We start from the raw sequence: 13,326 nt of genomic DNA, 5'->3' as shown, positions 1-13,326 counted from the left end.
CCTAATGAAAGCGAATCCCACTGAACCCGGGGGCTGATCAGTGCCATGAAACAACCCAAGTGTCGTAAAGGGTGTAGATTATTACAAATTTAATCCAATTACACGATCTGCCCCCGTTTTGGGGGTCACCCCGGAGCACAGGAGGTGCTGTTTGACCCGAATCTGAAGGAGCAGGAGGGAATGGGGTGGTAAATCCAATGGAATTCCACTGGGATTTGTGGTGCCAGGGCTGGCTGTCACCGTGTCCCCCCCCTCGGGGTGTTTGTCCCCTCCTGGCAGGGATCTCACAGGGGATGGCGGTTCCTGCTGTGCATTCCCAGGGTGGGATCCTCTGAAGTCTGGGAAGGATTCCATGACAAAGGGGCTGCGGGGCTGGAATGCCCCCCGGGCTGGGATCAGCCTGCCCTAACCTGGCTGCCTAAGTCGCGATAGGCACGACAGGGACGGGGGAAACGCAGCCCCGTGTGACAGCCAAACAAACCGGAGCCTTTCCACCCAAACACCCCCAATTACCGGAGTTTTATTGCTCTATAAACATGCAAAACTGGTGCATCTGTGAGTCAGCCGGAGCGGCTTTTAATCCAACGTATCCAGCTCGGAGCAGGGAGCAAAGAATTCCTTGATGTGGTTACTGCACCTTCCCCCCCAGGGCCCGGTAATTCGGGATATTTTGGGGCTGGATGTGCAGGCAGTTGCTCCAAGTGCCTCTTTTTCTCCCTGATCAGCTCGATTTTCATGGGTATTGACTGGCACAAAGGACAGGGCACAGCTGGATCGGGCTGAAAAATGGCAATAATTCCAAAGGGGACAAATGAAGCTCAAGCAGGGCATTAAATGAACTCAAATTATCATTTCATTATAATTACTGCCATAAAGCTGACCATGTTTGTATTGCCAAACCAGTATTTTCAGAGAACCCAGCATATAAAAATACCTTTTTAAGTGCTTTTTAAAATAAAACGGAAGGATGGTCTAAAGATCCAAGCGCAAAGCAAAAGTGAGTTGTTGCCATTTTAATGACTGTGGAATACATTTAATTTTTCCATGGTTAAAGCAGCTCCTTTTCTAAACAAAATTAATAATTTTGGCGCTTCTAGGGAATTTGAAGCCTAAAAAACCCCAAATATCTTCAGTGGGCTTTGCATGAACTGTGCATGTCCTTAACTGCAGACCAGCACGGGGAAAGTGGCGGTGGTGACATCAGTGCCGAGGACAAAATCGACTGCTGAGGGTGATTCCCTGGGGTTTTTTCCTAACAAAAATCAACGTTGCCGATCCCGCTCCCGGGGCCGCGTTTTTCCCTCCAAAACCGCGCCGGGCCCGCGCGGCGAATCTGCGGGACGGGCCCCGAGGCCCCCGCCGCGCCTTGAAGAAATCAGCAGAGGAAGGCGGGAAAAAAAAAAAACCAAACAAACCCAGCGGTGCCCGGGCGGCGCCGGGACCCTGCGGGCGGTGTGGGATGTGCGGGGTGTGCGGGGTGTTCGGGGGACTCGGGACGGGCCCGGCGGGTCCCCCCGTGGCGAATCTGCCGCTGCTGCCCCCGCCGCGTGCGGGGCCGCGCGCGCCGCCCTCCCCGCGGGGGCGCGGTGGGCGGGGCCGTGCGCGGCCGTGATGGTTCGAACGGGCCAATGGCGGCGGGCCCGGCCGGAGGGGCGGCCAATCGGCGAGCGGAGGGGGCGGGGCCCGGCGCGCGGAGGGGGCGGGGCCGCCCTCCCCTCGCTCGCATCCTCTCGGCGGGGCGAGCGCGACCATTTTGCGGGGGGGAGCGGCGGGAGCGGGACCGGCGCGGACACCGGGGCTGCGGGCCGGGAGCGGGGCGGCCACACCGGCACCCGGGAGCGCCGGCGGGGAGCGGCAGCGGGGGCGGTAGCGGCGCCTGGAGAGGGGAGCAGCAGCAGCGGCGGCGGCGGCGGAGGCAGCTCCAGCGGCGCGGCCTGAGGCGCTGGGCCCAGCGCTCCCGCTCGCTCCGAGCGGCCCCGGCGGCCTCAGCGTCCCCCATTCCCTCCGCGCCCACCCCCCGGGGGCGGCACGAACCCGCCGGGAAGATGTCCCGGCCCGTCAGGTGAGTCGCGCAGCCGCCTCTCCCGCCCCGGCGGCCGCGGCCCCGCGCAGGCCGCGCTTTTCAGGGCCGTGCCCATTTTTCTCCTCTATTTCCCCTTGTTTGCCCCCCGGTAACCGCCCGCCTTCACCGCAGTAAACGCAGCGTTCCGCGCCGTGCGCCTCACGCGGGGCTGGGGGCGGGCTGCGGGGTTGGGGGGTGGCCGGCCCTGCGTGTGCTTGTCCCACATTTTTGTAACGTTGTGTGGAGGGGGGGGAAAAAAAAAAAAGGGAATTGTCGCCGTGACCCACTTGGCGCGGGGCGGGCGCCGCTCGCCCGCCCATCCCCTGCCCCTGCCCCGCCGCCCGGGGAGGGGGCGCGGGGCCACCCCCAGGGGGGTCCGGGCCACGGGGGCTGTGCTGGGGAACCACGCTGAGGGGAGGAGCCGCCGGGAGGAGGAGGAGAAGGAGGAGGAGGACACACACGCCCTGCTCCTCCCGCCCGCCCGCCCGCAGCGCTCCGGGGTCGTTTTCCTGCTGGTGTTTGTGCCCCCCTCCTTCCCCGCCGCCTCTCCCGGGGAGGGGTTGGGTCGTGGAGGAGAGGGAAAAGCTTTTTAGCGGTGCTGTTTGGGAGCTGTGCGTTTCGCAGAGGTAGGTGGGGTGGTTGTGTCCGTGGTGAAGCGGTGCTGGACCTCGAGGAGCTGCTGGTGCGGCGTGGTGGGGTTGGAAACCCGCAGCAGCGGGAATTGGTGCCCGTGGAACGGCTGGAGCTGTGTCAGGGAGGGGTTGGGTGGGTGTCAGGGAAAGGTCCTTCCCCCAGAGGGTGGTTGGCACTGAACAGGCTCCTCAGGGCAGTGGGCACAGCCCCAAGACTGCCAGAGCTCCAGGAGGGTTTGGACATCGCTCTGAGGGACAGGGTGGGATTTTGGGGTGTCTGTGCAGGGTCAGGGGTTGGACTGGATGATCCTTGTGTGTCTCATCCAACTCGGGACGTTCTGTATAAATTCTCTGGTTCTGTGAACTTGCCTTATAGCTGAAAGTTTACCAAGGGGGCAGGAATGCCTTCCTTTTCACTCTTCTCTGCAGAGAGAGTGAACTTGTGATTTACAGAGTGAATTTCCAATTTAAGTTGTTTCTGTAGGAAAGGAAAGTGGTTTCTCAAGTTGCTTTCCTGATGCTCTGAAATTTTTTCGTTCTCAAGGTGCTTCAGTAACTGGTTGTGTTTTTATTCCCAGTAAGCCTGGTCTGGGGTGTGGATGTGTGGATATTTTGGATATTCTAAATAATAAATACAAATTAATTGTGGCCACGATACATATATGTATTTATAGGTGATGTACTTGATGTTTAAGTGACACCTAAAAAAATAAGTAACCCTCCCCCATCCAGTCCTGCAGGGATGTGAAAGGTTTGACAGGCCCAGGTCTGCAGGGAAATTTTGGAAAGCACCAAAGTCCAGCAGGTTGTTGGGAGCACAAAACCTGTTGGCAGGAGAGAGGTAGCAGTCCTCTCTCTGCCTGTATTTAACAGCCCTTCCAGGGGGAAAAAGGGAAATACTCAGGGCCTGCTACAGTATATTTATTGCCCTACTAAATATTAATTGGAGGGCTCTGCTAATAGATCTAAATCCATTAATAAATTCATTCTGAAATGGATTTTTTTTTTCTGGCCATCTCAGCTTGTGGTTGGTGATATGGCATCCTGGTGAAAGGCTCTTCATCAGAGTAGGATTTAGTGTTGGGAAAGTTTTCCTCTAGTCAGTGTTCTTTGAATTAATTTACGATGTCTGCTGGTTTCTAGTGAATATATATGCCCCTAAAACAGTGAAGTTAATAAAATCCACCATATATATCCCCAGTTTTTACTGCACTTGTCATGGAATGCTGCCTTAAAACTGGGACTGGTTGTTGAAGTCAGTTCCTTAAAATTGTTAAGGAGTAGTAATAAAGTGTTGGTATTTACAGGCTTCGTGTGCCAAGTACTTTCTACACAATTAAATTTCACCTGGATGGATATTTATGGTATTTGCACTATTGTTAGAAAAAGGCAAGAAGTGAAAAATAAAGGAACCTGAAATTACTGAACCTCCTGTGGGTAACTCAGCTGAGAACTGCAAAGAGCAGCTGGGGCTGGTGGTGATATTATATCCCTATAATATCAAATATTATAGGGATATAATAAATGAAATACTTTAAACCACTTTTTTTATATACACCATCAATCAATTAATGTGTTTCAAGTCAGAATTTTGACTTTTAATGGAGTTTGTTTCTGGTTTTCCTCACTGCTCACTTCCACTTGCTGGGGTTTGGTTCCTTCCCCGTGCTCTGCACCAGAACACCTCTGTATTAAAATCTGCTCAATTATAGTTAGATTCCACTAGAGAACGGGCACAAGGCTGCTTGAACTGTTGCTGCATAAATCATTTCACTGTTTGATGGGGTTTCAAGTCACATGTGACGTGTTTTGGGTCCATAATTGTCACCATGATGGGGATTGGAACTCCACGGTCATGGAAGGCCCAAATCCAGCACTGCTTTGTGCGGCTTAAAAAGTGACAGCCAGAAGTGTTTCTTGCAGGTATTTTTATTTTCTGTGTATAAAAAAAAAAAAAGGCACCAAAAGGTGCTTTTCATGGCAGTATTTATTGATAATGTTGGCCCCAAAGGGGACACCTTTGAGAACCAGAAGGTGAAGCCCCCCCCCGAGCCAGAGCTGCCCCAGCCCTGAGGGTGAGGGGAGGGGCTGTAGCTTTGTTCACAAATGCCTGGTGTGATGGTTATGTTGGTTAAATGATGCACAGGATCTCAGTAACCATTTAATCTGGTTCACTCCCCTTGCTGTGTGGTGTTAGAGGGGAGGTTGTTGCACCTGCTGGTTGTCATTTGGCCTGGACATTCCCCTTCGGTGCAGGACGAGACTCAAAGCAGTGACTCGATTTTTGAAGGCTCCTTTTAGCTTTTCAGGAGTATGTCTTGTGGATTTTTTTTTTTTCAGACTTGGCCTTTATCTGTGGATTTTAATGCCTGCAGAAATACCTGGGGATCTAAGCATTCCCTTTAAAAAAACCCATAATATTTCTCCCTGATTGTAGTGTCTGTTCTGATGTGTTGGCTTGCAGTGACTGAGGCTTTAGGGACCTCAGTAGCTGAAGATGAGGTACTGCTGTACAATTCCTGCTCAGTTTTAGAGGCATTTAGTGATCCTTTGACATGTTGACATTGGTTTCCATAATTTCCAAATGGCTGGCTGATCAGCATCAAGTAGAGGTTGCAAGAATTACTCTGCATTTCTGAGCTGTATTTAAATTACTTATTGCTTTGCTAAGTGCTTCCATCCCAACACGTTGATGACTTGCTGGATAAGTTGCTGTTTATTCCAGAAGTGTTATTAAAACTTATGCTCTTAGACCTCTCTCTGTACCTTTTGTCCCCCAGTTCCTTCACACACGCACTTTAAATGTTAAGCTGAATTAGCAAGGAGTTACCTTTAAATTTCGGTGCATATTTTAAGCCAGATTGAACAATACCCACCCCAGCTGTCCACTAGCCTGTCTTTTTATGCTCAGTCTAACTGGATTTAACAAAGAGTTTATTTTTATGTCTGGTTGCTTGCCTTAACATCTTTCTGGATCTCGCTCGTGGCAAAGAGCCTCTTCATTGACAACACCAGCAATCTCTTTTCCTGGCTCTTGCAGTGAACTTGCACAGTGTGGATTTATCTCCTTGGTGTAAGAAACGTTGCAGTCCCTCGTTGCAAACTCGTAATTATCAAGTGCTGTTGACAGTTCTAAATAAAACCATCAGTTGATCCAAACGAGCTGAATGATGAGGATAAAGTGAGGAAGAAGGGCAGGAGCAGGTTGGCTGGTGTTTCTGTCCCTCTGAGCCTCTCTGCTTTTGTTGGGATCTGGCAGATTTTTAGCAGTGCAAATATTCCTTCTCTCCTCCACCCTCTCCTTGCCCTTGCAAAATAAGATGATGGCACAAGGAAACAGCCTTCTCTCCTGTTTTCTTCTGAAATAGTGATTTCTGGGGGTTTTTTTGATTCAAATACCACAACTCCTGTTCACCAGGTAGGGAAAGCTGAGCAGGGTTCACCTCCCAGCTGAAAACACAGGGGGCAGTGCTTGGAGAAAGGATGTTTTCCATAGGGACACTGGTTTTGTTAATGTTTTAGCTGGTACTGTTGCATTTTCAGTACCTGATGTAACGTGTGTCTGACTGGAGGCAGCAAGATGGAACTGTGCATGACCAACTTGCAAGGTGGCAGTATTACAATTTCCATCCTGTTTGATTAGGGGTGTCCAAAACCGTTGTTTTACAAAGCTGCTGGAACAGAATGTGTGGAAATTTTGCCCCTTTTTTTTTTTTTTTCCCCCATTTGTGCCTTTGGAGGAAAAAAATAAAACTGTAATAGTTGGTAGTTATTCAGTAAGATGTTTGGTTTGATGTAACTGCTCACCAGGATAAAAATCAGTGTTTTCCCACGTGAGGTGGGTCAGGAGGCAATCTTCAGGAGGACTACCTGTTGGAATAGGAATGTAAATCCCTGGATGATGAGCCATGACAAGCCTTGCCAATAACTGTGCTCCTGAATTGGTATTTTACCCTGCTCTGGCTGTGTGAGTGAGCAGTTGCTCTGCACCACAGTGCTGCTGTACTCACACGTGCTCTGAGGCTTGGATGGGATTCAGCCTGGAGAAATCCAATCACTGCTATTTACCTGTTTGATTTTATTTTTAATTTGAGGGATTGGCTTTGTTTTTTTGCTTTATAATTGTTTGAAGAGTCTCAGTGCAGGGTTGGAACCCAGTTTCGCTGTTTCCCCTTTTGAAGGCTGGTGCTGTGAGCCACGAGTTGAAGGTGCCTGTACAGGAGGGCAACTTCAGATTGATTGGAGAGGGATCAGCAGCCAGAGCAGTGATGACTTTGGGTGTCTTTCAGCTGAACAGGCTTATCAGCAGTGCCTGCTGTTAATGCCAAGGTGCAGCTCAGCTCTGGGAGCGGGGTGTGAAGTTGCCCAGAGGGAGGGGAAGGGTGGATCCCTGTGTGGATGGAGCTGCTCTTGCCTTCCCCCTGCAGATCTCCTCAGGTCTGAGGTGCTGGGGAGGGCTCTTCATCAGTGCTTTCCTGACTCCCCGAGCTGTACAAGTGAGCTCATGGGATGATCCCTGCAAAATCAAACTTCTCGCTGGCTTTGGGCCAAAAGGATTGTAAAAAAGTGACTGTGGAGGGGAGTGGTATTTGAACCTCTGGGGCCTTTTTCCAGCTGTGCCTCCTCCTCCCATTCCATGTGAGCGGTTACAGGAAGGGTTTGGAGTCTGAGTTTGGCTGAGACATTCTCAGTGAACTCACATATAATTCATTTATGGGTCTGGCTTGGTTCCCTCAAGTAGCTGCATCACAGGGCACTTATGTCTTGTCAATAAAGCAGTTGGGCCTCAATTGACAAGGTGCTGATGAAAAAAACCCACCAATTCCTTACATTTCATTTAATTTTTGAGCTTTCAGTAAGTTAGAGAAGCAGATCTAATTTTCTTGAGCAGTGAGGTTTCGGTTTCAGTAATAGCTGCTTGTGTAGGTAACTAATTTTGTGTAGAATTGGCCATTGCATTTGCACAGCTGATGATCCCTCGGTACCTGTGCCACTCTCAGCTTGGTTAAAGAGCAGAGGAGGTGCCCGGGAGGTAAAAAAAATACAGGTTTATTCATTACAAACACAGCTGGGGTGAATTGTGTGCCTGGGTTCCTTGTTGTGCCCAGTGGCACAGCTGTGGCATCTTCCTGGAGGATCACTGGAACTCCTGGAGAAAACTCCCAGAAGCCCCAGTGAAAACTTAAAAGTGATTTTAGAAACAGGGGATCACACAGGAAAACAAACATTCCAGGAGAATGTTTTTGTGGGGTATATTGAGCTGTGAGAAGCAGAAGCACATATTTGTGTGCTTACCAAAAAGTTTTCTCAGACTCCTGAGATTATAATCCAGACTATTACAATTATTTCCTTAGGAAAATTATTACTATTATTTCCTTAGGAAAATGCTGGAATATACTGTGTCTTCACTTCTGCCTTCAGAGGTGTAGGTGGCTGATTATGAGAGTTTCCTTGGGATATTTTTGGGCTACAAATCCAGCACTGGAAGCGAGGATATGGCACTTCCTTGTTTCTTAAAGAAAGCTTTTGTATCTCTATAATTTTTTGATTCCTCACCTCTAATTGTATTCCTAATTTTTTTTTTCCTGCTTTTTACCAGGAACAGGAAGGTGGTCGATTACTCCCAGTTTCAGGAATCAGATGATGCTGGTAAATGACTTTTTTTTTTCTTAACAATCTCATATTCTTGGGTAGAGCAGTTCATCATGATTGCCTTGCATATTAATTGTTTGCCTTTAATTCAAATTCTGAGGAGTTCCTGCTCTTCACAGCTCGAACTGTTAATAAGTATTTGAAAATGTAATGGTTTTCATATGTTTTGTATTAAACAAACAATGGTGATAGAAATCTTATTATTTAATGCTTGTATTGTTGTAGTGCCTTGAGGCTCTTGGCAGCAACTTCCTTCCCTGGTCTATGTTATGTCCTGGATCTCCCTAATGCCACTTTTTTTCTGCAGGAAAATATGTTTTCCATTTATTTTAGTGGACTCTGGTTGGGCCCATAATATCAGGCATTTTGGGGAATGGCATCTAAAAAAATAATAATCTTTATGTTCTGTGTGAGTTGAAGAATGTTTTCTGGGGGCCATATGGAATATGTTTTGAGTTCTTAGAAGACAGGCACAATCCTGCTGTTTGTTTATCAGATGACACTGATAATTAATATGAAACAAATATGCTTAGTTCTTAATTGCAGCTCTGTTAAGAAGGTATTGTGTCAGAGCTGTAAAAAGTTGTGCTGTAAACTCCTGTATAATGACATCCTTTTCCCCAGCAGAGGACAGTAAATAGTGTTTGCTGTTAAAAACATGAAGAAATATGTATGGATGTTAATTTTTAATAGCTTTATATCATAACTGACTAGTGTAAAATGAGATTCTGTGTCCTCTGGTGAGGTTTTTTTTTTAATGTTTCTTAACACCCCTGTGTCAGACCTGACCGTACACAGCATTTTTATTGTGCTTGTTGGCACCAGAAAAGGCCAATCACAAGTTTAAGGCAGGACTTTGCTTCTGTAACATCTCCTTTGAAGCTTTGTGATCTTGCTTGGTTGGTTTATTTTTTTGTTTTATTTTTTTTGTTGTTTTGTTTTTTTGTTTTTTTTTTGAAGGACCTCTTTTTGTTGTGCATGAAATGATCAGTTTTAAGTTAGAGCTGAGGAAGGCAGTTTGCTGGCAAGTAGGAGTTTGATTCAAACCCATTTTGTACTGTCCCGTCCAGATGAAGATTATGGAAGAGATTCAGGGCCCCCATCCAAGAAAATCCGCTCGTCTCCCCGAGAGGCCAAAAATAAGAGGAGATCTGGGAAGAACTCTCAGGAGGACAGGTAAAAGCAGCACTTCAGCTCTTGGGAACGTGTCCCTGTGGGTGTGTGGGGAGAGGGACCTTGCAGGAGGAGTGATTGCAGGTGGAATTCGAGTCTGCAGGGTGAGACTGGGAGCTCTCGGGCTCAGAACTTGCATAACCAGCTTAGACAGTGAGCTGGTTCTTCCTTATCTGAGCAGACAGAGAAATCATGTGTGAAGCACCTGTCACTGGTGCTCCATCACTGAAATAGCTTTCCAGAGCCAGACAGTTGGAATAGGGAGGAATATGATCCCAGGTACAAAAGTTGGCAGCCGGGATGATTGTCCAGGTGAGTTGGTGGTGAGATGCAGTTCATTTTCCGTGTTTGCAGTGTGTGCTCAGGGCATTCCTGGCCTTACAGGTTAAGTGGGATGCTGCAGGGGCCATTTGGTACTTTTGTTGTTCTGCACATACCCCACAGTAAGCCTGAAGTATAACATGATAATATCCAGGAAAAGTGCATGTTCCCAGCCTAGACATCAGTTTGCTCTTTAAAAATGCTTATTTTCCCCACAACAGTGGCTGAAAGCAAAGTTATAACAGCAGTCAGACTTTGTCTTTCTCTCATTTCCAGTGAGGATTCAGAAGACAAAGATGTGAAGACTAAGAAAGACGATTCACACTCAGCAGGTAACTCCATTGTACCGACACATCTTCAGAACAAGCAGAGTCTCTTCAAAACCAGTTTGTGGGAGTTGCAGGAGTAGGATTTGACACAGTTCTGACTAGAAAAGCAGCACTGCTCTAATACACTTACCTTAAGTTGGATTCTGCCTCTCCTGCTGTCACCTCCCACCCTGCTTTGGGATAATGTGGTGGGGTTTTTTTGGTGTAATGTGATGGTACTATAAAGTTTGTCTTCACAGGTGGATAGACTTGTAGTTTCCATCCACGTTTCAGAGTGATACAAGAAACTTCATCTTGGTACCTTTTCCTTCCAGATGAAGATTTTGGCAGCGAAGATGATGATATAGGAGCAGATGATGGCAAGGCTGACAGTGACTATGAGAGCTCTCAAAAAAGCAAAAAAGGAAAAAAGGCTAAACCAGACAAGAATAAGAGAGCAGCCTCCAAATCCAGGAAAAGGCCTGCAGGTAAGAAAAAAGAAAAATAAAAAAAAAAAAAAGGAGGTTACTGGCAGTTGGGTGACTACAGGAAGGTATTTATTATGTTGAATGTGACTGTGTTGTCCTCACAGCTCAGTTATCAGTGAGTTCTTGATTTACTCTCCTATTGATGACTTGCAGACTCAAGACAGGGGGTCTGTGTTGTGCATCCCTCATAACCTGGTGCCTTTTGCTGCAGAGGACAGCGAGGATGAGAAGGAGGATCACAAAAACGTCCGTCAGCAGCGACAGGCGGCGTCCAAAGCGGCTTCCAAACAGCGGGAGATGCTCATGGATGACGTGGGAAGCGAGGAGGAAGAGCAGGAGGATGATGAGGCCCAGTTCCAGGAGAGTGAGTAAATGGGATTGTAAAGAGTTCACATCAGTGATGAACTGATGTGTAGTAGTAGCAGGTGTGAGTTTGTGTCTGGCCACGCAGCAGAAGGAACAGTTTGCTTTTTGACCATGACACCAAAGGCATCAATTGTCCTTCTTACTAATTTACTTTGTACTGTCCAACAGACCAAGGTTCGGTTTTTCACCCCTAGAATTTGTGCTCAGAGTTTGCAGATGTATGTTTCTTGTAAGCAGCCCTACAAGGATTGTTATAAAGCTCTCACTGCTTCTTGCTGTCCCTCTGGTTTTAAGGCACTGATGATGCTACTCTCAGATGATTTAAAAACCAAGCCAGGTGTTTTAGCCCAGCAGATAAGTGGGAGCTCACAGGGTCTCAGTCTGTGTCCTGTGTCACTGGCAGGTCTCTCATCTTCTGCTCCATTTCCTCTTTGCCCTCAAAAAAAACTTAAATTTCTTTATGCTTCCAGCAGATTCAGGAAGTGATGAAGACTTCCTCATGGAAGATGATGATGACAGTGATTATGGCAGTTCAAAAAAGAAGAATAAGAAGGTCTCCAAGAAATCCAAGCCAGAGAGGAAAGAAAAGAAAATGCCCAAGCCCAGGCTAAAGGCTACAGGTGAGTCTGCAAAGAAAGCTGCTCAGTTTGCCTTGGGTTGTTTTCTTTTTCTGCTGTTAAAGGACTTGGTAGAAATCTTGGGGTCAGCAGGCACCCACATAAATGCTGAAGGGCTAAAGTGCCATGATTTAAAGCAGTAATGTGAAATAATAAGGTGGCTTTAATTCTTACTTAAGGGATTGAATTAATCTACATCTTGTTGGTTAAAACTGCATAGTATTCAAAAGCTTCCCTGTTGAGGTGCTGCATTGGGATTTTTTTCTGTCTTGTAGCCAAATAATACAATTTGTGGCTTTTTGGGGGACTCTGTGGTGTTTTTAGTCTGGGGTAAGGTGGGGAAATCTGAACCAAAGGAGAACTCCATGCATTTCTGCAGCAAGTTTGAAGTTTAATAGGTAATGTATGTTCTGGTTTGACAAGAGCTGGTGCTCATTCGTGATGTCACAGTTAGTCAGGACCTGCCATGAAACAGCTTTAAAATCTTGTGAGCTGATTTTCACTTCAGCTTTGCAGGTTATTTTCTGCCTTTGCTGATGGAGAGTTTTACAAGCTTTCTCTTGTTTCAGTGACCCCCAGTCCAGTGAAAGGCAAAGGGAAGGGAGGTCGCCCCACAGCCTCCAAGGCAACGAAAGAAAAGACCCCATCCCCCAAAGAAGAGGATGAAGAGCCTGAAAGCCCCCCAGAAAAGAAAAAATCAGCCAGCCCTCCACCAGAGAAGTCAGGGGATGAGGGATCTGAAGATGAAGCACCCTCTGGTGAAGATTAAATGGCAGTTGAGGAAATCTTTGGTTAAAAAAAAAAAAGAGGAAAAAAAAAAAGAAAAAGGAAAAGAAAAACATACTTTTAGGGGTAGAACACGGTTTTGGCTGTGGCTTGACTCATGGGCTTTGAATGCTGTCTTTACTTTCAGCTGTTTAATACAGTGTATCCTTTTTTAATAAGAGGAAACCCTTATACAGTAATATTTTGAAGTCAATGTTCTCTGTTGGCCATTCCGTTCTCCCTCCCCCAGCAAATCTGAAAGCCATTTGAGACAAATTAACAGACCATTAAATATATTTTTTTTTTTCCAAGGGATATTGCAGTTGTGAAGCAATAAGGTTTGACGACTGATATGTGGAAACCATACTTACAAATCCTTAAGTAGAATAGATTTTTCCCAGTGCTGGTAAGAGTTGTTTTAAAACTATTATTCTGTATTTGAATATATGGAGAGAAAAAAAAAAAAAAAACTATGCTTTAACAGACTTTTGTTGAGATGAGTTCACTCTCAGAAAAAAATGTAGTTGATATAATTCCAGTGGAGGAAAAGGAGATACAGGGAGGAAACCTGTATTCCTTGGATTCAGGCACGTTTTTCATGGAAAGCAATCAAGAGACCCGGAGATGGTCCAGTGTCTTTGATTTAGAAAAGACCCTCCAATTAGGATGGGAGATTTTTAATTTTTTTTTTTTTTTGTCTTTGCTGGATAGAAAACTGTTCTGCTGTAGGCAAATTGCAGCCCATTCTGTACAAACCCAGATATACAACTTACAAGCTTCCCACATCCATGAACTCCACTTTACTTCTTCAGGGTTGGCTGTAGATGGGCAGAATAAGGAAGAGAAATTACAAACAACTTTTGAAACCAGTTTCCATTTGGTCTTGTGGAAAATGTCGTTCAGAGTGTTTTTCCAAGGAGGAAAAAAAAAAAATGGATAGTG

The 13,326-nt window shown here is 46.8% G+C and overlaps 1 protein-coding gene across 2 annotated transcripts; it reads left to right on the top strand.

Annotated features, from left to right (window-relative positions):
• Positions 1 to 1,936: 1,936 nt before the first annotated feature.
• Positions 1,937 to 13,094, top strand: NUCKS1 (nuclear casein kinase and cyclin dependent kinase substrate 1). 2 transcript variants are annotated; one of them, XM_027901271.1, is made up of 8 exons: positions 1,937 to 2,062; positions 8,294 to 8,343; positions 9,417 to 9,522; positions 10,117 to 10,172; positions 10,484 to 10,636; positions 10,848 to 11,000; positions 11,473 to 11,622; positions 12,189 to 13,094. In XM_027901271.1, exons 1-8 carry the CDS (start codon positions 2,046 to 2,048, stop codon positions 12,386 to 12,388), a joined length of 885 nt encoding a protein of 294 aa, XP_027757072.1. In that variant the 5' UTR covers positions 1,937 to 2,045; the 3' UTR covers positions 12,389 to 13,094. The 2 variants fall into 2 exon arrangements, with proteins under 2 accessions (XP_027757072.1, XP_027757073.1); XM_027901272.1 differs by having other exon boundaries at positions 1,938 to 2,062; positions 11,476 to 11,622.
• Positions 13,095 to 13,326: the final 232 nt, after the last annotated feature.

Source organism: Empidonax traillii, unplaced genomic scaffold (genome assembly GCF_003031625.1).
Source record: "Empidonax traillii isolate 1590-97213 ecotype Southwest subspecies unplaced genomic scaffold, ASM303162v1 scaffold769:size436185, whole genome shotgun sequence".
NCBI classification, from domain to species: domain Eukaryota; kingdom Metazoa; phylum Chordata; class Aves; order Passeriformes; family Tyrannidae; genus Empidonax; species Empidonax traillii.
This window is presented reverse-complemented; position numbering and strand designations above follow the sequence as displayed.